General features: G+C 40.5%; 1 protein-coding gene across 2 annotated transcripts in view; it reads right to left on the bottom strand.

Annotated features, from left to right (window-relative positions):
- Window positions 1-24,026, bottom strand: part of pdia5 (protein disulfide isomerase family A, member 5) — a 125,530-nt gene that overhangs the window by 76,078 nt on the left and 25,426 nt on the right. For both annotated transcript variants that reach the window (XR_006312204.2, XM_043694262.2), the window contains exons 4-9: window positions 22,672-22,755; window positions 20,143-20,188; window positions 17,568-17,660; window positions 10,502-10,562; window positions 7,162-7,229; window positions 4,416-4,507 (exon numbers count right to left, since the gene is read on the bottom strand). Coding sequence is in view for 1 of the 2 variants with exons in the window: in XM_043694262.2 (XP_043550197.1) it covers window positions 4,416-4,507; window positions 7,162-7,229; window positions 10,502-10,562; window positions 17,568-17,660; window positions 20,143-20,188; window positions 22,672-22,755 (444 nt within the window). In the remaining variant the exon portion in view is untranslated. The remainder of the gene's footprint in view (window positions 1-4,415; window positions 4,508-7,161; window positions 7,230-10,501; window positions 10,563-17,567; window positions 17,661-20,142; window positions 20,189-22,671; window positions 22,756-24,026) is intronic.

Below are 24,026 nucleotides of genomic sequence, written 5' to 3'. Positions count from 1 at the left end.
AGAACTTCAGTATCAAAATTTGGAGTGTGAATTCCATCAAGAAATAGCACAACTTCAAGGCAAATAGCGATCAGTAGGATTAAGCAGATTTTTATTCCATTCATTCCTAGTTACCTTTCAAGTCAAATTCTCATCATCTGTGCACAAAAAAACTGCTATCTAGATGATAGAAAAAAAAGTAGGCCATTCTGCCTCTTGAGCCTGCTCCTGTGTTCAACAGGACCATGGATGATCATCCAACTCAGTACCCTGCTCCCATTTTCTCCCCATACCCTTTGATTCCTTCATAAGAACATGAGAATTAAGACTGTCACTCATTTTCTCTATTTTCTCCCCACTTTACAAGGCTAATAGGACTCTGGACTTTATAGGAATCAAAGTTCACAAGAAAGAAAGTTAATACTCAACTTTTGTAAACCACTAAGCATTGTGACCAGTTCTGTGCACTGCACTTTAGATAGGATGCTAGAGTCGTAGGAGATTTACCAGAAGGGCACGAGGGATGAAAACTTTAGTCATGTGGAGACTAAAGACCTTAGGGATGACTTTGCTTACAGAAGAAAAAGTTGAAGTTAGACTTGGGAGAGATAGTCAATGCGTTGAAGGGCACAAATGAAAGAAATGCCATTTCCAATGGCAGGAAGGTTGATGTATAGAAAACACATGCTTAAGACAATTGGGAAAAAACAGAGGGAGATGAGGATAATATCTTTTCATGCAGCAAGTTGATGTGATATGGAATGCATTGCCTGATCAAGAATACTGTAGGAACTAGGTTCAACAGTAACTTTCAAAAAGGCAATTGAATAAAGGGTTTTTACGGCTCTAGAGAACGAAACAAGACTAGGATTTTGGGATTGCTCGTTGAAATCTGTGACAAGAGCTAAATGGTCTCCCTTTTGTGCAAAACAGTTTTACAATAAAATATCATTTCCAAACCCATATCACCTTAGACTTTACTTCGACGTGCTGCAATTGGCCTGAACATCCCCAGATTTGCAAGCTAATGCTTTCGTGAGAGCTTGCAACCCAGTGGAATATCCCAACTGCTCCCATCCACCCGGAAAATGAACGTGAGAGAATGCGGCATGCAAACCGGGCATAGATCATTGGTAATATGATTCATGAAATGACCAACTCAGTGATTCAGCTAACAAGCTGAGATGCACCAAAGGAGTCAAAACCTGAAGTTTACCCTCGTGCAAGCTCACAATGGCTTCAGTGGAGAAATGAGATAAAAATGAGGTAGAACAATCAGTACATTTTTCCCCCATACTTCAGCAATTTAATATTTGTACTATCCTTGGATTACAAGTTGGGCCCATTCAGAGATGGCAAACACATCAAGAACCAGAGATACTTCAGAGATCATTAGGAACTGAACCAAATTAAACACTTAGTCATTTCAAATAGACACCAACCTAGACAGTGATAGATTCTTCAACAGTCATGTATTTCATAATGGTCAGGTGGGTTTGTAACAATTGCCAGCCTATTTGAACTTGGGACCATTGCTACATTAAAAACTGAATGATGTACTCATCAGAGTAATCATTAAAAGAAGGATAAAGACTGGGGCAGAATGCTTCTTGATTCTGGATTAGTGGTGCTGGAAGAGCACAGCAGTTCAGGCAGCATCCAAGGAGCTTCGAAATCGATGTTTCGGGCAAAAGCCCTTCATCAGGAATACAGGCAGAGAGCCTGAAGCGTGGAGAGATAAGTGAGAGGAGGGTGGGGGTGGGGAGAAAGTAGCATAGAGTACCTGGGAGTTGCAGTGGGAGAGGGACTCCCTGAGATTCTTGTAGAGAGAGGAGGAAAACTTATTTGAAGACTTGATGAGTTGTCTGTAAGAGCTGTTAAGAATTTGGAAAAGGAAAAGATAGATTACAAAATTAACACTTCTATTGTTGGAAAAGAAGCATTCTGGTAAAAACAATGACTGCAGATGTTGGAAACCAGATTCTGGATTAGTGGTGCTGGAAGAGCAGAAGCATTCTGGTAAAAACAATGACTGCAGATGCTGGAAACCAGATTCTGGATTAGTGGTGGTGGTGCTGGAAGAGCACAGCAGTTCAGGCTTTTCCAGCACCACTAATCCAGAATCTGGTTTCCAGCATCTGCAGTCATTGTTTTTACCAGAATGCTTCTTTCCCAACAACAGAAGTGTTAATTTTGTAATATATCTTTTCCTTTTCCAAATTCTTAACAGCTCTTACAGACAACTCATCAAGTCTTCAATTATCCAAACGGGTGACCTTGACCACTGGAAGGCCAAGACAGAAACTTTGAAAGCCACAGACTATTTGGACTTGGAACTGTATCGCCATTTCTTCACTGTCACAGGGTCAAAATCCAGTTACTCCCTAACAGTACACCAGGTGTTCCTACACCACATGAACTGCAGTGGGTCAAGGTGGCTTGCCACCACCTTAAGGGAAATTAGGGATGGGCAATAAATGCTGGCATAGCCAGCGTTGCCATGCCCACATACCATGAAAGAATAAATTTTAAAAGAAAACAATTCCGGCAGAGAGAATAAACAGAAAGACAGATTTCCACTGACATAAACACCTTATGTTCTCAAATTGTCTGAAACCACATTATAGAAGATTAAACAAAAAGAATTTTTTTTTAAATCAGACTGCAACGACTATTTCTCAGAACACATTATGGCAATGATGTGTTTGCTTCTAACTTATTCCTTTCTGTCTTTAAGATGATATATTTTGTACTCTATTAGGCCACACATAACATCTCCATTCGGCAATCACTCTAAGTATTCAGAAGGGAAATGATTAGTTAAACCCTTGTAGAGTCCAATTGAGTCTTCTCTTCCTGCTCTATAATGCATTGTCTCTGGACTCTCCATGAATCTGTCAGTGGTTTCCTTTGTTCTCCACATGCTGCTGCTTTGGCAACAGAATTTGCAGACTCGGGACCCAAATCCATCTGTCCACTCAAAATAACCATTTTTACCTCTCCACTTGGTGCTGTCAGGCTGCTGCCCAACATGGAGTCCTGGATGAGCTTCAATTCACTCCCATTAAATATTGGAATGATTGAAGACATCACTTCAAGATCACAAACTGTGTACATTGCTACTAAAGATGGCTGAAAATGTGTTGCTGGAAAAGCGCAGCAGGGTCAGGCAGCATCCAAGGACCGGAGAATTGACATTTCGGGCATGAGCCCTTCTTCAGGAATCACTAAGTACTTAGTATCCTACTAAAGATGGCCACCATCACCAACCACTAACACCTCCCCATCCAACCCAAACTCCACCTCCCCCACTCTCAGGTTAAACAAGATTCTTCATATTCAATGCCCCCAAGGTTTATGGCCACTTCCTCCTCATCACAAAGACTATTGACTCCTTCCTCCTCCTTTTGTGGGGGGTCAGTGGCAAAGTAGTAATTTTGTTTGACTGAGGCTAATGCTCCGGGGTATGGGTTTAAATTTCATCATGGCAGCTGATGGAATTTAAATTCAATTAACCAATCTGGAATATGAAACTGGTCTCAGTGATGGTGGTCATGGAAATAATCACTGATGTTGTAAAAATCCATCTGATTCACTAATGTCCTTTAGGGAAGAAAATAAACATTTTTATCTTGTCTGGTCTGGCTCACATGTGACTTCAGACCTACAGTTACATGGTTGACTCTTAACTGTCCCTCTGAAACAGCCGAGTGAGCCACTCAGTTCAAAGGTCTGTGATACCCACATCCGATGAAAGGATAAATTAAAAAAAAACTGCCTGCCTCTATCCATGTGTTATTTAAATCTGCATGTACACTTTCACCAAGGCTAGTTTAATACTTTCTTGACTGCCATATCATCCTGCACATTCTTTAACGTCCCCTCATCCAAAACCCCACTGACCATACACTTTCCCATACTGTCTCGCCCTCATTGACCTACATTAGTTCCCAATGCTTTAAATGCAAACACACATCTTCATCTTGGCTTGGCTTTTTCACTTCTTCACCAGCCCCATACTGAGATTGTGAAAGATGCCACATTAACCTAGGTTTGTCTTTTTTTTTCCTTTTTAACCAATATGGTTCAATTGGTTTTTTCCTATCTTCTCTGCCACAGTCCATTTTTTGCCCAATTATTCTTCTGTCCAGCATCCTTGGGATCTTTACCTCCACTGAATGCAAGGAGGCAATATTGCCAATTAATAGCCAGTACATTTTTGGGCGCCCTCATCTTTGAGTAGTGTGGGGGAAGAAAAGCAAGACAAGACAAAGAAAACCTCAATAAGATGGTCAATCTATATTTGTCACATCACTCAAGCTCTTTCATTTTACATTATTATTGTTAATCCGCCTGCAAGAAGAAAATCACACAAGATTGTTTAGATCTGATTTTCTGAACTCAAAATATACCTTGAAGATTTAGCAACAACTTACTCAAAGTAACAGAAGGTCGGATATCCTTTGATGTTGAATTCCTGTTTGATTTCATCAAATTCAGATGGATGGACATTCATTCCAGCCATTACCTATTCAGGAAACAGTTAGCATTAGAATTTATAAATCACTTGTAGAAAATTGGTGTTTAATGAATTCAAGATGAATTGATAATCTACAGCTCTTAATTATTTTGAGAATAAGTGTTTTTCCGGAAATGTTCCAAGAGTTGGAATGTCCAGTTCTGTGAAAATGAGGAATCTGCTGAGCAGGAGGCAGTTTACTCTTAGTCCCAGAAACCTGAACTAAAAATAAAATATTTCTGTTCAGTCTAGGTTAAACTAACAATTAAAACTCCCAATTGTTTATTTTGCTTCAATCATTGAACAGACTGGGTGATGCAACAAGACCCAGCTGGGAAAAGACCAGATAGTAGGCCAAAACAGAGTTAGTAGAGCTGGGTATGGGAAGTTGTGAATAAAACAGTGACAAGAGGCAGCTGTGGGATATGGCAAAGGAAGTTTATAATTAGTGGCTGAGATCTTGTGGTGCTTATTAACAGCTTCCTTATGACTGCTGAGAACACTAATTCCAATTCCTAGTTGCTGTCGCCTGGTCAATGAACACAATCCTTATCACGAGGGTACAGGGAAACAACTAACGTTTCAACTTGAAATCCAATTGCAATTAGTCAACTTACAACATAATGTGTCATAACTGCTCCCTAACTACTTTTAATTTTCCTGCCCTTCATACAAATGCAAAATGTTTACATTGCCCATTATTAGATACATGCCCATCTTCACGTTGAAAGCGTTGACTCGGTGAGCATTCAATGTGCTGAATGTCACCTATTCAAAACGTTCTCAGGATGTGAGCATCATTGAGGAGGACATGATTTACCATCCTTGATTGCCCTCAAGGTGCGACGGGTGCGTGTGTGTGTGTGGCAGGGTGGCTGCTCCAATATTAAGGACAAGGTGTTTTTACTGCTGGGTAAATAAACGGCAGAGTAAATAGAGTGTTCAAATCAGAATATTCAAATTTTTGGTTCAAAAGAATCAATAGTCAAGATCAGAAAAGTATTTCAGTTCAGGTTAACCAGTTGCCTTAGCAGAAGTGGGTTATAGTCTATAGAGCTTCTAAGCTTCATGAGTTTGGACAGAAATTTTCCAGTGGTTCGAGTTATAAAAGAGCAAGCCATCAGAATTGAGAGGGGGTCGTGTAAGTGGACATGGAACAGAATTATAAAAGAAAAATTGGCTCAACCAACCAAGGCAAAGAGACTGGAAAGTGTCAGTTAAGGAAAGATTTAAAAATCTGAGATTGGAGTGATAGCACTCTAGAATTGAGTCTCTAACAAATGTTTTTGGTAAACAGATTTAAATTTTGTTTTCGTATTCGTGTTAAGGTCTTTCTTACTATAGTTTACCTGGCCTTATTTGTTTTCTTTTCTTATGTGCAGCAACAGAACATAAGTTTATGAAAGAACATCTGCAGCCTCATCTGAAACCTCAGTGACTGACCACCATGTTAACCAATCGCAAAATTTAAATCTATCAAACTTAAAAATCACACAACACCAGGTTACAGTGCAACAGGTTTAATTGGAAGCACAGTAGCTTTCAGAGTGCCACTTCCAATTAAACTTGTTGGGCTATAACCTGGTGTTGTGTGATATTTAACTTTGTATACCCCAGTCCAACACCAACATTTCCAAATCATAAATCTATCAAGCCAGGGTTCACTCTAGGATCTGCCTTGTCTAGTAATACCATCAACTGGGATCCTAAAGCATGAACAGCTTCTTTATGAGACATTTGATGTTAGGAGTGTGTATTGGGGACGGTGCTTGAAAGCACGAGATACCATTTGCTAGTTCATCTAAACTCGGTTCTGTCAGCTTTGAAAGTGCTTAACCTTGCCAAACTTGGATGAATTTAATGACTGTAACCTTGGCCCCATCCATCGGGAACCCAGACGCAGGCATTTTGGAGTAAATGAATGGGATTAAATTCCAGTTAGGTAGCTTCTTGTCTGCTACTGTCAATCCCAGGTCTTGGAAGACAATGATCCAACCACCAAAGACTTACTGACTAATTTCAGGCAGCTCCTCAGTCCTAGCAATGTTACTAGGAGCAAGATCACTGCTGGTACTGTTGAAGTCTTGAGAACAGGAGCATTGCTGGAGGCACAGAGACAGATGAGTGGGTCTGGTTTATGGATCAATCAAGACTTGGCAGTGTGAAGAGGGGTGAGAGATGCTGGGAACGGACTGGAGTACACTTTTAGTGGGGCAGCCTATGCCTGGTAGGTCTCTCTGTGGGGTACACATTGCACAAATCAGCAGATCCAGCTCTTGTAGGTTGAAAGTGTGAGCTACATGGGAATATTCAGGCAGAAGAAATGTTGATACAATTTAACAGCAACACAAATTCAGGCTTCAAATTAGAGAATCGAGTGAATATGAAATGACATTGTGCAGAATGATGTTAAGTGATGACATCCTGCGTGGGATTTTCTTCCTGGGTTACAAAATTTTAAACACAATTTAATAGGATTATGTATTTCATTACTGCTTTAATTCCTGCGCATGCTAATAGAAATCCAACTGGTTGAGAAACCTGATCAGGGTAACCGAATCACAACTAGACATCCAATTATAACGATCTGTGCACAAAGTAAAAACTGACAAGTCTGCATGCATGGTGCCTTTTTAATAGACCAATGAAACTGTAATACTTACATGGGTGCCCTTTAGCTCTGTGGCAGCTTGTTGAAAGGCTGGCATCATCCGCTTACACACCCCACACCCTGACACATGGGGGAAAGGGCAGGTCAAAGGCGACAGCAGAACAATAAACAGAAAGAGAGATAAACATTGCGCTAAATGAGTCAATGACAGATTTAACAAATCACTTCACCACACTCCAATGCATACGTATTATAGCTCAGCAAGTGCCAGTTCTTCAAATGAAACTGTTCAATCCAATCACTTTCTCTCAACCCCTCTTCATCTGCTTTTGTATTTTGTTTCATGCACCAATTCTATTTTGAAATAGCAAAAAAAAAAAGAGGTGGTGGCTTAATACAGGCAAAAATACACAGTAGAAATACACACAGATTGTAACAGTAGGAATAAATGTTTTTTAAATTTGTTCAAGGCTGACTCGACCAGAATCTTTTGCCTATTCTTAACTATTCACAAGGCAGTTAGACTGAACCACATTGCTACAGGTCTGCAGTCACAGGTGAGGATGGCTGATTTTCCTCGGTAAAGGACAGTCGTGAACCAATTGGACAAGGGCAGTAGCAGGCAATTGGCTGAGGTCACCATTACTCCAGTTTCTAATTTTAGATTTGATTCAATTAAAGTTTCACCACCTGCCACGATAGGATTCAAACCCATGTTTGTGGGATATTAGCCCTGGATTACAATTCCAGTAGCATTACCACTATGCCTCCACCTCACTCATTTTCCACTGGTAGAGGGGTTTATGACAGGAGAATACATTAGAATAACTGGCAGGAGAGCAAGAGTAGTAATGAAAATGCTGCTTACACCAAGGATTAAGATCCACTGTAAGAGCAATGGAAGCCGATTTCACAAGAACTTTGGGTATTTACTGAAAAAAGCTGTAGATGGATGAAAGCAAAGGATGATTGTGGGACTAAATTAGACTGTTCTTTCAAAGAGCTGGCATAGACATGGTGAGTTGAATGGCCTCTTTGTGGTTTAAGATTACATGACTCATTCTTCTAGTCCTTGTCCTCAATTTAAACCTACTTTTTCACGATTCCCCAGTCAGTGGAAACTGTTTTACACTATTCACCTTCCATCATTTTGAACACCTTTAATCAGGTGTCTCTACTTTAACCTTCACTAATCCAATGAATAAGGTCCACATTTGTTCTGCCTGGTTTCAAAATTCAGAGATTTGCATTCACGCAATTACTTGTCATTCAATATGGTTTAGTTATTTATCTTCCACGGTTGTTAACATTCTTCATTGAGCAGCTCATACAAGTCCAGAATTGCATTATATTTTGCCATTCGTAGATAGCTATTTTCCTTTTCAACACAGCTTTCATCTACTTCTCACCTTTGAAAAGCTCCACATAGCTGAGATTACACAGTTTCTCCACTTTCTTGCTATTCAGGACTTTCCTTCGTTCATTATCCCTTTCCCAAAAATTTACCAGTCCTTGATTTGCATCTACACTTACCTGCCCACACTGCTCAGCTGTTTTAGATCTCCCAAAGGACAATTCCTGAAGTGTTAATTATGCTTCTCTCTCTCAATGCAGTGTCTGACTTGCCAAACATTTCCAGCATGTTCTTTTTGTTTTTAGGTTTATAGAAATACTGTTCTTTTGTGCACTTTCCTACATTTAGTTTCTCAACCAACTTCAATATCATTTCCCTTGTGCTTACATCCAAGCTTTGCCTTGCAATGGAATCATGAAAAATTAGTGTAAGGGACCCATTACACCTGGTTTTGCAGACATCAAAAACAAGCCTAAAATGTAGTGCCACTCGGGAACCAAGCACAGAAAACACACAGTTGGTTAATGATCCGGTTGCAGCGCATCTCACTAGACTTGTTCACTATGCAGTTCTAATGAAGGGTTATGCTTGAAACTTTAACCCATCTTTGTCCCAAAGGAGATCTACCAACCATGCAATTCCAGTCTTTTGTACTTGTAAGTTTCTGAAATGCGTTTCATATCTATTTCTAGTAAGCTGTTCTGTTCATTCGATAAAAGTATGGTTGCCAGAAAAAAAATTGAGCGCGCCTTAAAATCAATGCAGAACAGTATACGCTCATTCAACTGTGAATCATTATGTCTTACATTTCCTTTAAACTTTACACAGCCCAAGAATACAGATATGAAAGTGCATTGCAGAACTGTCGATACGAGTTGATGCTCATGATCTTTATTATTAAAAATCTGACAGAAGCATAAAGAATTGCAGGGTTCATCCTTCCCACTAGGAAGTGAAGGTGCAGTGGGTGGGAGAGGCATAGGGTTTAAAAAAAAAGAGGAAAGCATTTAGGGGCTAAATCAGATTACAACTGTATAGTGGGGAAAACGGCCGGAAAGAAGCAACAGTTAAAAAAAAACACCAAACAATACTGCAAGCTCTTGCAGCACTCACATTACTCAATAAACACATCAACTATGCAGGTTCTTACAATTTGAAGTTAAAAACACAAAAGCATGAGCAGCTGTTCCAGAAAGAAAATAAGTCACAAAGCAACAAAACACTGACTGAGTAACAGAAGGCCGAGAGGAATCTTGCTGTTTCATTACCATCAGGGGTTGCAGCAGTGCAAAGTGTAAAAAGTATTCTTTGCAAAAATAGCATGCAATGTTTTTCTAACGAATTCCCTTCACTCAGTTTCTTTTTCTCTCCTGTACTTCAGTGTGGACTCTCAAAATGCAGGAGAGGGGACCTTGAAACAAAAGCAGTCACCCATAATGCACAATTCAAACATAGGAACACAAGAGGCCATTCAGCCCTTTCAGTCATTTAGTTAGATCCTGGTTGATCTGCATCTCAACTTCATTTAATCACCTTTGTTTTGTAAGGTTTAATTTTCTTGGCTAGCAAAATCCAATGATCTTTGTCTTGAAATTTTCAATTGAACCCTAGCCAAGGTGTATGGTGGGGGGCAAAGAAAACATGCCCACTACCCTGTGTCTGATGGTATGATATTTGGCATTGGGAGACAAGGATGAAACAGCAGTATCCAAAACAATTGCTAGTTCCACTGCATGGCAATCAGGAGGAGGAATCGTAGTTGATGCCAACTACATCTATCCCAGACATCTCCCGGCATCTCTCTTTTGTAAAGATCCTTGTACATGGCTTTTCAGATTTTTTTTTCCTGACTGGTGGCATACAAAAAGAGTTTTCTTGTTAGTTCCCACAAACACTGTCCCCACCACTGCTTTCCACGCAATTGGAACATGCCACCACTCAACACCTCTTTCCAGCCTACGAGCAGGCAGTGGAATAAATAGATAGTGTTATACCTGACTGGCTCAGAATATGAATGCATGCACAGAGGAAAACTTACATGGTGCATAGAAAATCATGAGAATTGGTCGTTCCTCCTTCTTTATCAGCTTTCTGAATTCCTAAGGAAAAAGCAGTAGGATGACTTCAGAAAGTAAGGCAATACGTCAGAAGTGAGAGAAAGGCAAGAAGCCTGAAGTCTTAAAAGAAATTTAGTACAAAAACAATTCGCTTTGGTGCAGTACTAGGGTATTGCTGAACTGCCACGAGTTGCATATCTTTTTGTTTACTAGATGGTGCCTCACAGCACCAGGATCCCGGGTTCAATTCCAGCCTCGGAATTGAACTGTCTGTGTGGAGTTTGCACATTCTCTGCGTATCTGCATGGGTTTCCTCCAGGTGCTCCGGTTTCCTCCCACAGTCCAAAGATGTGCAGGGCAGGTGAATTGGCCACGCTACATTGCCCATAGTGTTAGGTCTATTAGTCAGAGGGAAATGGGTCTGGGTGGGTTATGCTTTGGAGGGTCGGTGTGGACTTGTTGGGCCAAAGGGCCTGTTTCCACACCGTAGGGAATCTAATCTAATCAGATAAACAAGATTGCTGGCTGAGGTGAGTCCTGAAAAATCCTACTTTTATCTGCAGAGTAACAGGAAAGCCCTGGCCATAAACTCTCATACCACATCCTATAGTACTGAAACAGATTCCAAGGTTAGCTATCACATTGCTATTTGTGGGACAAAGCTATGCTCAAATTGGATGTCATATTTGCCTGTAGCAGAGTGATTACACTTCAAAACGGTAATTCAATGGCTGTGAGGTGGCTTTGGAATTCCTGAAGTGGTGAAAGGATTCCATTAAAATAAAAACAAAGTCTTACTTAGAAAAAAAATTGTATTGCAAGAAAATGTCTCCACATTTTTGGAATGTATTTCTTTACCCTGTAGTTAGAAAATTGGCAATAAAGGGAGAAAGGAATGATGGACATATCACTGGCTGCTGAATGATTCAGCAAGTGCTTCTGTTCAAAATAAGGAACTGCATTGCTCTGGGCTCTCTTATCATGTTTATATGAATATTCAAAATTATTTTTTAAATGTTTTAGATTTTTAAAAAAAATTCAATTTAAAAATTTCTTACAGAAGACTGCTTTCTTGCTGCTGGATCTCAAATCCAACAGCTTGGTGAAATTGTCTCTGGGCATAATATAAGAACAAAGTTTAATTTCACCTTTATAAATGTGGAAGTGACAACATGCAGCTCTGATATTTTGGAGATGGGATTTAAATATTTGGACTTGGGTACATTGGAGGAATGGAGAAATGTATCCAGGACAACAGCAAGAAGAATAAAAAGTGAGACAACAATGGAGCTGTCCCAGGAGTAGGAAAGCAATGCTTTCTGTCTCTTTTTGGGTCTCTCTGCCACCAGTGAGGCAGTGTGAAAAAGAGAGTAACGATGGTACTAGCTATATCAGCATTTGGACACCCAGTACAGACAGGATAGGCTGAATTGCCTCTTTCTGCACTGTAACACTTCTGCGATCACTACTGTTTCAGCAAAACTGACATTTTGATGAGCAGTATGCAATCTCCTGAATAAGTAGGCTGGAAAGTCAAGCCATGTTTATCCTCAATTTGACCAAAGAAATTGCATCTCTAACTCTGGGAAAGATTCAGGTTGCAAACAAAGCACCAAACATCATCTGTGAAACTAGATTTGTTGGAAATTTAAAGTGCAAACACAAATTACTTATTTCAAAATGTCTGCAGGCTATTTTTTAACATTTCTCTACTTGTATGTCACTGTGGTTCACATGTCTCCTAAGCTTGTATTCTACTTTCCACAGGCTTTATAAACACCCCATTAAGTAATGCAACTGAGTTACTCCAATGTTGTAAATTTACATACATGAACTCAGGACACCTGGATGCTAACTCAATGCTATTCTTGAATTAACAAACGTTAAAAATCACACAATACCAGGTTATAGTTCAACAGGTTTAATTGGAAGCACACTAGCTTCAGGTGATAGTCACCTGATGAAGGAGCGTTGCTCCGAAAGCTAGTGTGCTTCCAATTAAACCTGTTGGACTATAACCTGGTGTTGTGAGATTTTTAACTTTGTACACCCCAGTCCAACACCGGCATCTCCAAATCTTGAATTAACAAGGTTAACAGGTTTCACATAGTTTAAATCAAGCATTGCAATCAAGTGATCCAGCATCCATTACCATTTATGGAAGAGAGTTCTAAACATCTACCACCTTTTGTGTGTAGAAGTGCTTCCTTAATGGTAAAATCCTGGGGAGTGTTGCCAAACAAAGAGATTTTGGGTATAGGTTCACATTTTGTTGAAAACAGAGTCAAACGTAGACAGGGTAGTGAAGGTGGCATATAATATGCTTGCCTTCATTAGTCAGTGCATTGAAGATATAGTTGGGAGGTCATGTTGTGGCTGTACAGGATGGTGATTAGGCCACTTTTGGAATACTGCGTTCAATTCTGGTTTCTCTGCTACAGGAAAGATGTTGCAAAACTTGAAAGGATTCAGAAAAGATTTACCAGTGTTGCCAGAGTTGGAGGGTTTGAGCTATAGGGAGAGGCTGAATAGACTGGGACTATTTTCCCTGGAGCGTTAGAGGCTGAGGGGTGACCTTTTGAAGTTTATAGAATTATGAAGGGCATTGACATGGTGAATAGTCAAAAGTCTTTTCCTCAGGGTAGGGAAATCCATACCTAAAGGGCATAAGTTTAGGGTGAGAGGGCAAAGATTTAAAAAGGACCTAAGGGGCAACTTTTTCCCCACACAGAGTGGTATATGGGATGAGCTGCCAGAGGTGGTGGTGGAGGCTTGTATAATTACAACAGTTACAAAGCATCTGGATAGGTATATGAATAGGAAGGGTTGAGAGGGTGTTGGGCCAAATGCTGGCAAATGGGACTAGAATAATTTAGAATATTTGGTTGACATGGACACGTTGGACCGAAGGGTCTATTTTCATGTTGCACATCTCCATAACTCTAAGTGGCGCAAAGAAACAATCTTAAGGGGGCAAAGAGTCAAATCAGAAGGTAGATCTGGGATAATTTTAAGTAACTATTTCTTCATGGGTCAAGAGGATTCTCTGGTCTGATGTTACACGTTGTTATTGGTTGGTTCAGCTATGAAGGCCCACCATTCTCAAATATTACCTGACGTGAGTAAAACTAGAAAAAGTTGAACTGTTTTAAAGGTGGTTGAATAGAAGGCAAAAATCAGCTTTTCATTTATAAAACATCTCTCAAAAACACCCCACAGCCCCAAGTGACATGGACTAAGTTAACTTTGAAATGCAATTATTACTGCTACATTGGCAAGACAATCAGCCATTTTGCACACTAGATCTCGTTAACAATCAAATGAATTGTTTTTTTTGGATGCTGTTAGGAGTGTAGTCAAAAGCATCTCATGAGAAAGGTAAAGAGCAAAAGTTTTATTTTTAAGAAGACGACATCTTCCATCTAATGTGTGGTTTCTCTGTTGGTACAGAATCAGAGGGGGGAAGAAAAGATAGCCCACACTTCAGAATTCCAAACTTGAAAAAAGCCACTTAACGTACAGGCTGTCAATCCCTTGATCAGGTTTTGGCATCCTTCCTGTTCACCCAGGTCAAAGGTGTGAAATAAATAGAAAAGTACCAAGTGCTAGAAACCTGCCAATAAAAGCACAGCCTTACTGAAGGGATGGACTCTAAACATAAATCTTATTCTTTCAACTGCTGAACAGCATGTACAGCACTTTCTATTTTTATTGCAAAGAAAAACTTTGCCTATTTTGCTCTTGGCTGTACAACACTTCTCACACAATGCTGCCTTTGGGACTCTCTCCCCAATACATAGTTTGAATGATGAGAACCTGCACCACCAGGGTGCTACAGCTTGCATTGAGCTGTGAGAAAAATGGTCACTTAACCCCATGCCCATTTGACTCCTGTAATTTGAACTCCCAATGACCAGTAAGATTACATCATCAGGGTAACATTCCCCATTATCGAAGTCGCTTCTCACACAGTTGGAATGAAAACAATGGAACGCACCAAGAACTCAGAATATATTGAAAGTGCTTAATGGCCAATGAAGCACTGCTGCAGTATAGTCACTAGTGTGATGCAGCAAACATGATGGTAAATTCACAGACAGCAACCTACCAGAAACAGCAATGTGATTAACAAAAAAGATAATCTGTTTACTGTGATGTTGACTGAGGCATAGTATTATCCAGAACAACTGAGATCAGTCCCCTGTTTTTCTTAAAAACTAGATAATATCCTTTTAGGTGCAGATCAAAGAATAAATATTATCCATGGCACCAGGGAGAACTCAATTGTTCTTTTTCACTCACCTGAGGTGCTAGGCAAGGTCTCAGTTTAATATCCCATCAGAAGGGCAGCATCCCCAACAATGCTCCTTCACTACTGCAAGGGGACTGTCATCCTGGATAGCTGCCTCAAATCTCAGATGTGGATCCTGAACCCAGAACCTTTAGATTTAGAGCAGAGACTACCACCGACCCAACGCTGACACATAAAACACCAATTCATTAACAGTTAGAATTTGAGCATTTAAAGTACTGACTAGGGTTCAAGCACCAGAATTAGTACCCAAGTCCCGGTACTGGCACCCACAAAGCAGCAGATTTATAGCCTACATTAGAGAGAGATGCAGACACATCATAGCTGGATCTTTCCAGTTGAATCTCTAAGAGATTCTGAGAAGTATCTTTTATCCTCCACTAATCTGAACTCATACAAAACTCGACCTGTACCTAAATCACATCAAGTCACTCATAATCCCATTGCTTGCTGACTTTAACTAATAAATCACCACCTCAAACATAACTTCTCATCTGTGCATTCAAACACTTGCTTGACTTGCCCCCTCACTAATTTGAATTCCCTACACTCTTCACTGTTGTCTTCCAGTTCAAAACAGCCTCAACATTCCCCATTTCCTTAACTCCAGCATTGGCTGCCAAAGTTCAGTTGTTCAAATCTGAGCTCCAGTACTTCATTTTTAACCTCTCTAGCTCTCTACATCACTTTTTGTTGAAACTTTTGGCCAACAGCACTGATGTCTCTCCTTTAGTTTTGTCCTTTTTTTTGGTCTGATTATACCCTGAAGGATCATGGGGTGTTTTACTGTCTTAAAATGCAAGTTAAACAAAACTTTCTATCCTGGAAATAATAAGTCTTAGCGCTGCATTCATGACAAGCCTTGCTACCCATCCCAAACAGGAATTCCAGTGAAACTTATTTGAGGAAACAGCTAATCCAATTTCAAAGGGAAGGATTCATTATTGATAAGGAGCTCAAGAATGGTGCAAAGACTGCTCAAATGAAACTGTATGACATGTGGTTTTGAACAGAATTTGTTGTGTTCAGTAGTGTAAAACCTACATCTATTTCTGTAGATTTTGCTCAAGATGATATTCAGCTTGTCTTCCTGCTTAGCATAATATGTTCTGTGGTTGGGTTTTGAAGAGAGAGCATTTCTTATTGTTTTAGGCATAGAGAACTCAAAGGAAACTTGCCCTTAATCCCTTTTGGGAATCACTGAAGTTTTTGTGTTCTCAATAGAATCATAGAATCCCTACAGTGTGGAAACAGGCCTTTTGGCCCACCAACTTTCCAAAGAGTATCCCACCCAAACCCATTCCCCATTACTCTACATTTACCCCTCATTGATGCACCTAACCTATACATCCCTGAACACTATGGGCAATTTAGCATGGCCAATTCACCTACCCTGCACATCTTTGAAGTGTGGGAGGAAACCCACGCAGATGCGGGGAGAACATGCAAGCTCCACATAGACAGTCGCCCGAAGCTGGAATTGAATCTGGGTCCCTGGCACTGAGAGGCAACAATGCTAACCGCTAAGCTACGGTGCCACATAGAACACATCCTTTGAACTGAAAGCACTGGCAGCTTGATCAGCATGTGAAAGCAGACAATGCCCTGGATAGGTGGGAAGGGTCTTGTAGAACTTAAATGCTGACATGAACAGGTTCTGAGAAAGGGACCTGAAACATTAACAGTTTCTCCTTATAGGTGATGCCTAATCACCACAATATTTTCTGGTTTTACCTCAGATTTAAAATCTGCAGTTATTTGGTTATTGAGCTCAACAGGAAATTGTTGAGCATAGAATCTTCCAAGAATGATTATTATAGCTACTACTTCAAACAACTTTTTTTTTGGTTCATTCAGGTGATGTAGGTGACTCCAGTTGGGTCAGCATTCATTACTCATCCTTAATCACTCTTGAGAAGATGGCGAGCTGCCTTCTTGAACTGCTGCAGTAAAGTGGGTGCCACAATACCTATACTGCCATTAAAGAAGAGGTTCAAGGATTTTGGACGAGTGACATAAAACAATGGTGATATATTCTGAAATCATGGTGGTGTGTGGCTTAAGCGGAATATGCATTGTTTCCATACATCTGCTGCCTTATCCTTCTAAATGATAATGGTTATGGAAGGTGCTGGCTCAGGAACCTTCGTGAATTCCTGAAGTGCATCTCATAGGTGGTGCAGACACTGCAACTGAGCTTCAGCGATGGAGGAAGTGAATGTTTGTGGATGTGGTGCGAATCAAGCAAACTGTTTTGTCCACGTTTTGCATCAAATGAAGGTAGTGAAAATTCAGGAATTCGTGGGAGAGAACGTGGGAGAGATTAACTCTATTATTCTAGTAAGGGCCAGTGTAGCCACAGAGGGCTGAACATCATCTTGCCCTGCAGGAAATCTCTACAGTTCTGAGATCATATTGCAGCAACTTTCCAGGGTTGCCAGACATTGGATTATGACTTCAGATGTTCACCTTTTACACTGTATCATTACATTGAAATATCAAAATATACAGTGTTTATGAAAATAGAATTCCTTCAACCAGACCACACCAAAACAAAACTTAAAATAAATAATAAGGTCACATTGTGTTGCATGCATTACATTTTCTTTATGCTATGATTGACAATATTGACAGGACTTGCAGTCCCATGCACACAAACAAAATAAAACAGCATTGTTATCACCAGTGAGTATCCCATTTCCCAGCTAAGTACATTATCACAAATAGTGTCAAACCTTCTCACTGTCAAGGTGAACCACATCCTTTGCTTCAGGATTTTCTTCCCATAGTGGAGCGCCCTCTGGATCCCTCATAAATGCCACCATTGACTGCGAACAATCAGAAAGAGTGCAAAGCTCATAAATTTTTAAACTGAGTAGAATCTCAGTTCTGAATACACAAATTATTGATGATGGTGCAGAGGATTAAAGGAAATGAAAAGATGATGTGCATCTAAAACTTCTTAGGCTCATGGTAATACGGTTCTCCCAACCTAATCCCAAAGAGGTTTCTTTCAAAGTGGCAGGGACAGGAGGAGATTCCAGCCACTGTTACAACATGAACTAGAACAGGCCAACAAATGAGACACACTTCAGGAAGAAATGCATGCATCAGATCTTGTTCTATTTCACCACCCTCCTCTTCCAATTTCTCACCACTCCCTCCTCCAGTGAAGAGAGAAAATTCTATTTCGGGTTCAGTCCCAAATGTCGAACAACATTTTAAAAATTGCCCTCTCTTTTACAAGAAGAATTGATGATTTGTAGCCAAAAGGAATGCATGGCTTTGGCTGCTGATTTTTAACCAGAGAGTTGCCTTTGTTATAGCTGTCAAGACACCCTACAACCATAATGTGAATACCACCACTCACCCGTCACCAGATATTAGTGCAGTGACGAGCTAGACCACCAGACCTTCACAAACATTCCACAAAACAACCAGAGAGTTGGATCCCCTGAGAGAAATCCGACCACTTAGTTTACATGGAAAGATTTAAAACTGACTCAGGAGACTGTAAACAGTTTGAAAAACCACAACTCTGGTTCACTAAGGAAGGGGGAGGTCAGGAGGGTGGTGGATGTGAGGACACAGGAATTCCCAAAAGGCCAGTTGAGCACTGATAACAGAAGGTCTTTCATGCAATGAGTGAGTGACACAAGAAACTAAATTACGTCCTGGACACCTCTGGAAATCATTTAAGGAACTATATAATTTAACAAGCAAGCTGATGTTCGGGGGAGTGGGGGCCTGCAGATTTTGAACGAACGGAGTGCAGGTACTGAAGCTGGATAATCACTCTGATCCATTGTCATTTGAATAGACTTGCTGAAACAAAATAAGCAAATCTGGTTTACCTCAAGCTGTGCTACACAATGACTGCGATAGAAACTCTATGCTTTGTACAACCTCTGTATTAAGCATCTGGTTAACCAAATCACACCCACTTGTATGATCTGTGGCTTTTCTTCAACCACAAAGGAGAACATAATCGCAATACTTCCTGCCTTTACGTCCTTACATTACACATCACAGTCCATTTCATAGAGTCACTTTATTTTAAACTACTGGGGTGTACTAATTCCCATGAAAAGACCTCCGTGTAGTATTTAAAATATTTCAATTTATACCTACAAAAGGCCAAATAAAGCAAAGTATTTTGTATCAAATTAGCTGATTTCAGGCAAGGTAACATCTGGCTTCATTGTGGCAGGGCAGTGGGGGCATTGGGGTCACGAGGGGTTTTGTCTGGTGGTGGAGAAGAGAGACAACTAGCTCTCTCTTTCTATCTCGAGATTCCTGCTATACAATAAATATGAACATATCAGGGAGGAAAAGGTCAGGCTCAAAAGCAACACACTTCATGGCTGAATAGTTGCCAAGGTTTACTGCCCTAGATTCACAATAAGAGTGGCCAAATTGGATATGTTCCTGGAGGGCTGTACTTGGAACCTTATCCTGGCCAAGATCCACACTTTCAGGAGAAAGAGCAAGAGGAATGTGATCCCCTTTGGCATAAGTGGTAACTCAGTGAGTGTGAACCCAAAACTGGGTCTACCTCAATCCGGTTGGAGGGAGAATGGGAAAGACTGGAGCTTGATTGCACATCCTATTTTTTGCCCTTGTTAATTAAACAGCTTACAACACTGGCACCACTTAACACTTATGGACTGGACTCAAAATGAAAACTGGCATTTTTCCTCTAGACAGCTGATTGTATGGAGGAATTTATATCTGCTTTGCATAATAGTTAAGATAGACACTTCCACTGTTAGGTGGAATACTTTATTCTTTAATGCAGCTGAAGCAGTTGTACCATTGGAAAGTGAATTGAGAGTCAAACCATAATAGTTTGTAGGAGCCGATTGCAATGCTGAGAAAAGAAAAAGAGATGGCAGTCAAGATATACAATATTAAAGTGAGAAATGTCAACCAAACCAATTAACTATCCCTTGTTCTCAACTGAAGATTCTTCAGGGATTAAAATTAAAGGTAGGTTTGATGGACTCTTGCAGCACATTGGGAGACAGTGAGGTCTGCAGATGTTGGAGATCAGAGTTGACAGTGTGTTGCTGGAAAAGCCCAGCAGGTCAGGCAGCATCCGAGGAGCAGGAAAATCGACGTTTTGGGCCAGAGCCCTTCATCAGGACTGCAATGCATTTACTCTTAAGTGCCCTCTGAAATGTCCAAGAACAAGCCATTCAATTCAAAGGCAATAATGCTGAGCCAAACAGCAATGCCCACTTCCCATGAGTGAAAAGTAATAACAAACATTGCAAAACCTTATGAACACTTGGCACAGACAATTATTACCTTAAATGTTTCAGGCCGCTCATATTCAACATGGAAAGCTCCGTCCCTATACAATCAGAAACACGCAGATATTAGCATCTTTCAGCACAAATATGAACACACTTATCCCCTTAAAAACCAAAGCATTCTCTCTTGCATTATCCCCTTCAAAACAGAGATTAATTAACGAGACACAGAAATATACATCTGCCATAAATTCAGAATAGTGAGTGCTAACTCAATAAATTTCCCACAGCACAGCAAGGTGGCCGAGATTTGCTTGAACCTATTGTTTGTTCCAAAATTATGTTAATGCACCATAAATGTGACTATCAGTAGAGGTGGCAAGATAACAATTAATGCAGAAGGAGTTCTTGGGCTCAGTAAGGGACAGAGCAGCCAGTACGCCTTGTTCAGCGAGGGACTATTTTTCAGAAACCTGAACAGCAAGTGCACGTGGTGATGGCACTTTCATGAGCTTGATCATGATGCCTGAAGATTACACCAATATGCATCATCTATGCTTAAGTTTGATGATTTCAGTAGCTACCAACAGAGGAAGCTGCTAGCCCAGCATAATTAAATACTGGAGATACGTGGACAAAGAGACAAAAAGGCTTTAATAAAGCAACGTTTTTGATTTATTAGCGATAGGCAGCATGGCTTGTGTGGGACAGTGTGTGTCGCACAAAGTTGATTGTTACTTTCCTCAAAAAACCTCAAAGGTGATTGATGAGGGCAGGGTGGTAGATATTGCCTGTATGGACTTTAATGATACAAAAGGTAAAGTCACATGGATCTGTGGTGAGTTACTAAGATGGATACAAAACTGACTTGTTCATAGAAGACAGTAGTGGTGGAAGTGTATTTTTCTGACTGGAGATCTATGACATGTAGTGATGTCCCACAGGGATCAGTGCTGCGACCCTTGTCTTTAATATCTATAAATGATTTGGAGGAGAACGTAGGTGGACAATTGGTAGGTTTTCAGATGGCACAAAGGTTGGGAAAGCTAAGGATAATGAGGTAGATTGGCAGAGGATAGGCTGGAAATTTGGGCAGAGAAATGGCAGTTAGAAATTAATCTGAACAAATCAGAAGTGACAATTTGGAAGATCTAACGCAGGAGGGAAGCATACAGTTAATGGCAGAACCCTTAGTGGTGTCAACATACAAAAGGATCTAAGTCTATAGGTCCACAGTTCCCTGAAAGTGGCAAGACAAGTGGATATGATGGTCAAGGAGGCTTATGGTATGCTTACCTTCATTGGCAGGGGCATAGAGTATAAAAATTGTTAAATCATGTTGCAGCGATATACAACTGTAGTTAGGCCACATTTGGAATATGGTAAAAACAATGACTGCAGATGCTGGAAACCAGATTCTGGATCAATGGTGTTGGAAGAGCACAGTTCAGGCAGCATCTATTTTGCTGAAGCTCCTCGATGCTGCCTGAACTGCTGTGCTCTTCCAGCACCATTGATCCACATTTGGAATATGCTGTACAGTTTTGATTGCTCCATTAACAAAGGTTGTGGTGTGTTTGGAAAAGACGCAGAAATAGTTTAGCAGAATGTTGCCTGATTTGGAGGGTGTTAGCTACGAGGTGAGAGTGGACAACTTGGTTTGTTTTCACTTGAAAGGAAGGTGAGGAGCAACCTGATGGAATTTTACAAAATTACGAAAGGCATGGATAGAGTGGTTAGTCGGAGTCTTTTTCCCAGGGTAGAAATATCAATTACTGGTGGATATGGGTTAAAGGTTGGGGGCGGGGGGGGGAGGGGTGCAAAGGGGGAAAGAGTTCAAAGGAATTGTGAGAGGCAAGTTTTGTTTTGAAACAAAGAGTGGTAAGTGCCTGGAATGTGCTGCCAAAGGTGTTGGTGATGATGGCTGATGGCGACTCTGCCTACCTGCTTAGGTGGACCTTGCAGCACTATTCAAAGAAGAAGTGTGACATTCTCTATATTTGATCAATATTTACACCTCAATCAAAACCAATGATCACGTGGTCTGATGGATCTTACTGCACACAAATTGGCAGTTGCATTTTTTACATTACAACAGTGACTGAACTTGAAAAGTACTTCACTGAAAGTAAAGCACTTTTGTCTTGAAGTTGCGAAACGTGTTACATTGATCCAAGTTTTTTTTAAAAAACACTTCAAGGCTGTTACCAATCAAGAAGAATACTGTGATTTTATCCAAGGCAGTCAATTAAAAAAAACGTAAAAATTTTTCCAAATGAAAACGCAAACAATGGGGGCACGATAGCAGAACCTAAACCCGCTGTTCAGCTACACCGATATGGGCAAGTGCCAAGCCGGGAAGAGGGGAGAAGAAAAAACAGGAAGGGCAACTGTAGCCCAGCAGCTGCCTTCAGAACAACACTTGCGGAAATCATACAGCAAGGCACCCATCTGCTGCTCTCAGTCAGAGGATGATCTGTGGCTTCAGCAGAAAACAACATGCAACAGTCACCAAAATCTCAATAAAAGTAGTCTTACTAGAAATACTAAACCTCAGCATTTAATGGGCTTAGATTCTGCTCACTTGTAATGCAACAACTCAACGCCATTTTTCTTTGAGGCTGGTTCCACTTTCATCTTCTTGCATAGCTTCCTGCTTTCACTGTTCCTGTAAGAAGACAGCAGCGTGACATGACTGTAAATGGGGAGACAGTGTCTGACTTCAGTCTGTACTGCATCAATACTTGAAATTCTTCCTTTACAAAAAGCCACAGATTCTTATGGTGCAGGTTGTCTGCCAAGCATCCTCATACATTCAGCTGTAACAGTTTAAAATACTATCTGGGCTTTGTCCATCTCAAGTTACCAGTAGGTAGCTTCACGAGCTTCCTCAGCAGGAGATGCTCCACTATTGTGCCTCCAAGACAATTAACATTTTGTTGGTGATCAAGGGCAGGAATCACAAATGAGAAATATTAAAGCATCAATTAGCTTTCCAACTTGTGGGAAACAATTAGGACAAGGCTAACGATCATCCCACGAATGGCATTCACCTTTGAAAGGCTCTTGTGGCAGTGTTTCCTACCTCTGAACCAGAAGGCAAGGGTTCAGGTCTGCCTGCTTCAGAAGTGTGTCATAACATACCTGAGAAGATTAATTAAAAATATCTGTAAAATGCAAAAAAGGTGGCACATAGTTGCAGTATTCCCAGGCTATAGGCCAGAAGGTCTGGGTTCAAAAGCCACCTGCCCTGAGAAAATTGATTAAAAATATTGAAGTGGTCTTGGGACACAGTGACAGTATGGCTACCTATAGGCCAGAGGCTTTGCGTTCAAGCCCACCTGCTCTAGTGGTGTATTAATGGTTGATTGAAAATATCTATAAAATGCAGTTACAATTTTACCGGTGTATGTTGCATTTTTTTTTTAAATTTCAAGAGGCAGGACACAAGCTCCTCTGATGACATAGTTTGAAAGTTCACTGGCTTCAAACAAAATATGATTGGAGCAGGCTCATGTGGGGCACAAATAAAGGCACAGATCAGTCCAGTAGAATGGACTATTTTTGTTCTGTAAATTCAATGCAAACAACAAAGGGCATTGGCAAGACAGCAATGAAGGAAGCCTTTCTTCCAAAAATCAGGAGAAAACATAACAAAGTTATAATCACCACCACTGAAGGGTGGTCGGTCTGAACAGAAAGATACCTGGGCAAGTAAATATATTGCAAAAGGAGGAAGGTGGGAATTTAGAGGAAAATGTTGGAATGGCTAACATTCTCAAATGTTTAATGAGCTAAATGGCACTAAATACCCTGACAAAGACATAGTTATAGGCAGAACAAAGTTGAATCCTTGATCAATGCTGTTAGTCAGCTTTGGCCAGAGTGACGCCAAAAGAGATTTGTTTTATTTGAGCTACGGTTACAGGTGTCATCAGT

This window comes from Chiloscyllium plagiosum, unplaced genomic scaffold (assembly GCF_037043375.1).
Source record: "Chiloscyllium plagiosum isolate Xiang-an unplaced genomic scaffold, Cpla_swu_hap1 HiC_scaffold_7, whole genome shotgun sequence".
NCBI lineage: Eukaryota > Metazoa > Chordata > Chondrichthyes > Orectolobiformes > Hemiscylliidae > Chiloscyllium > Chiloscyllium plagiosum.
Note: the sequence above shows the minus strand (reverse complement) of the source record. Positions and strands in the feature narration are given on the sequence as shown.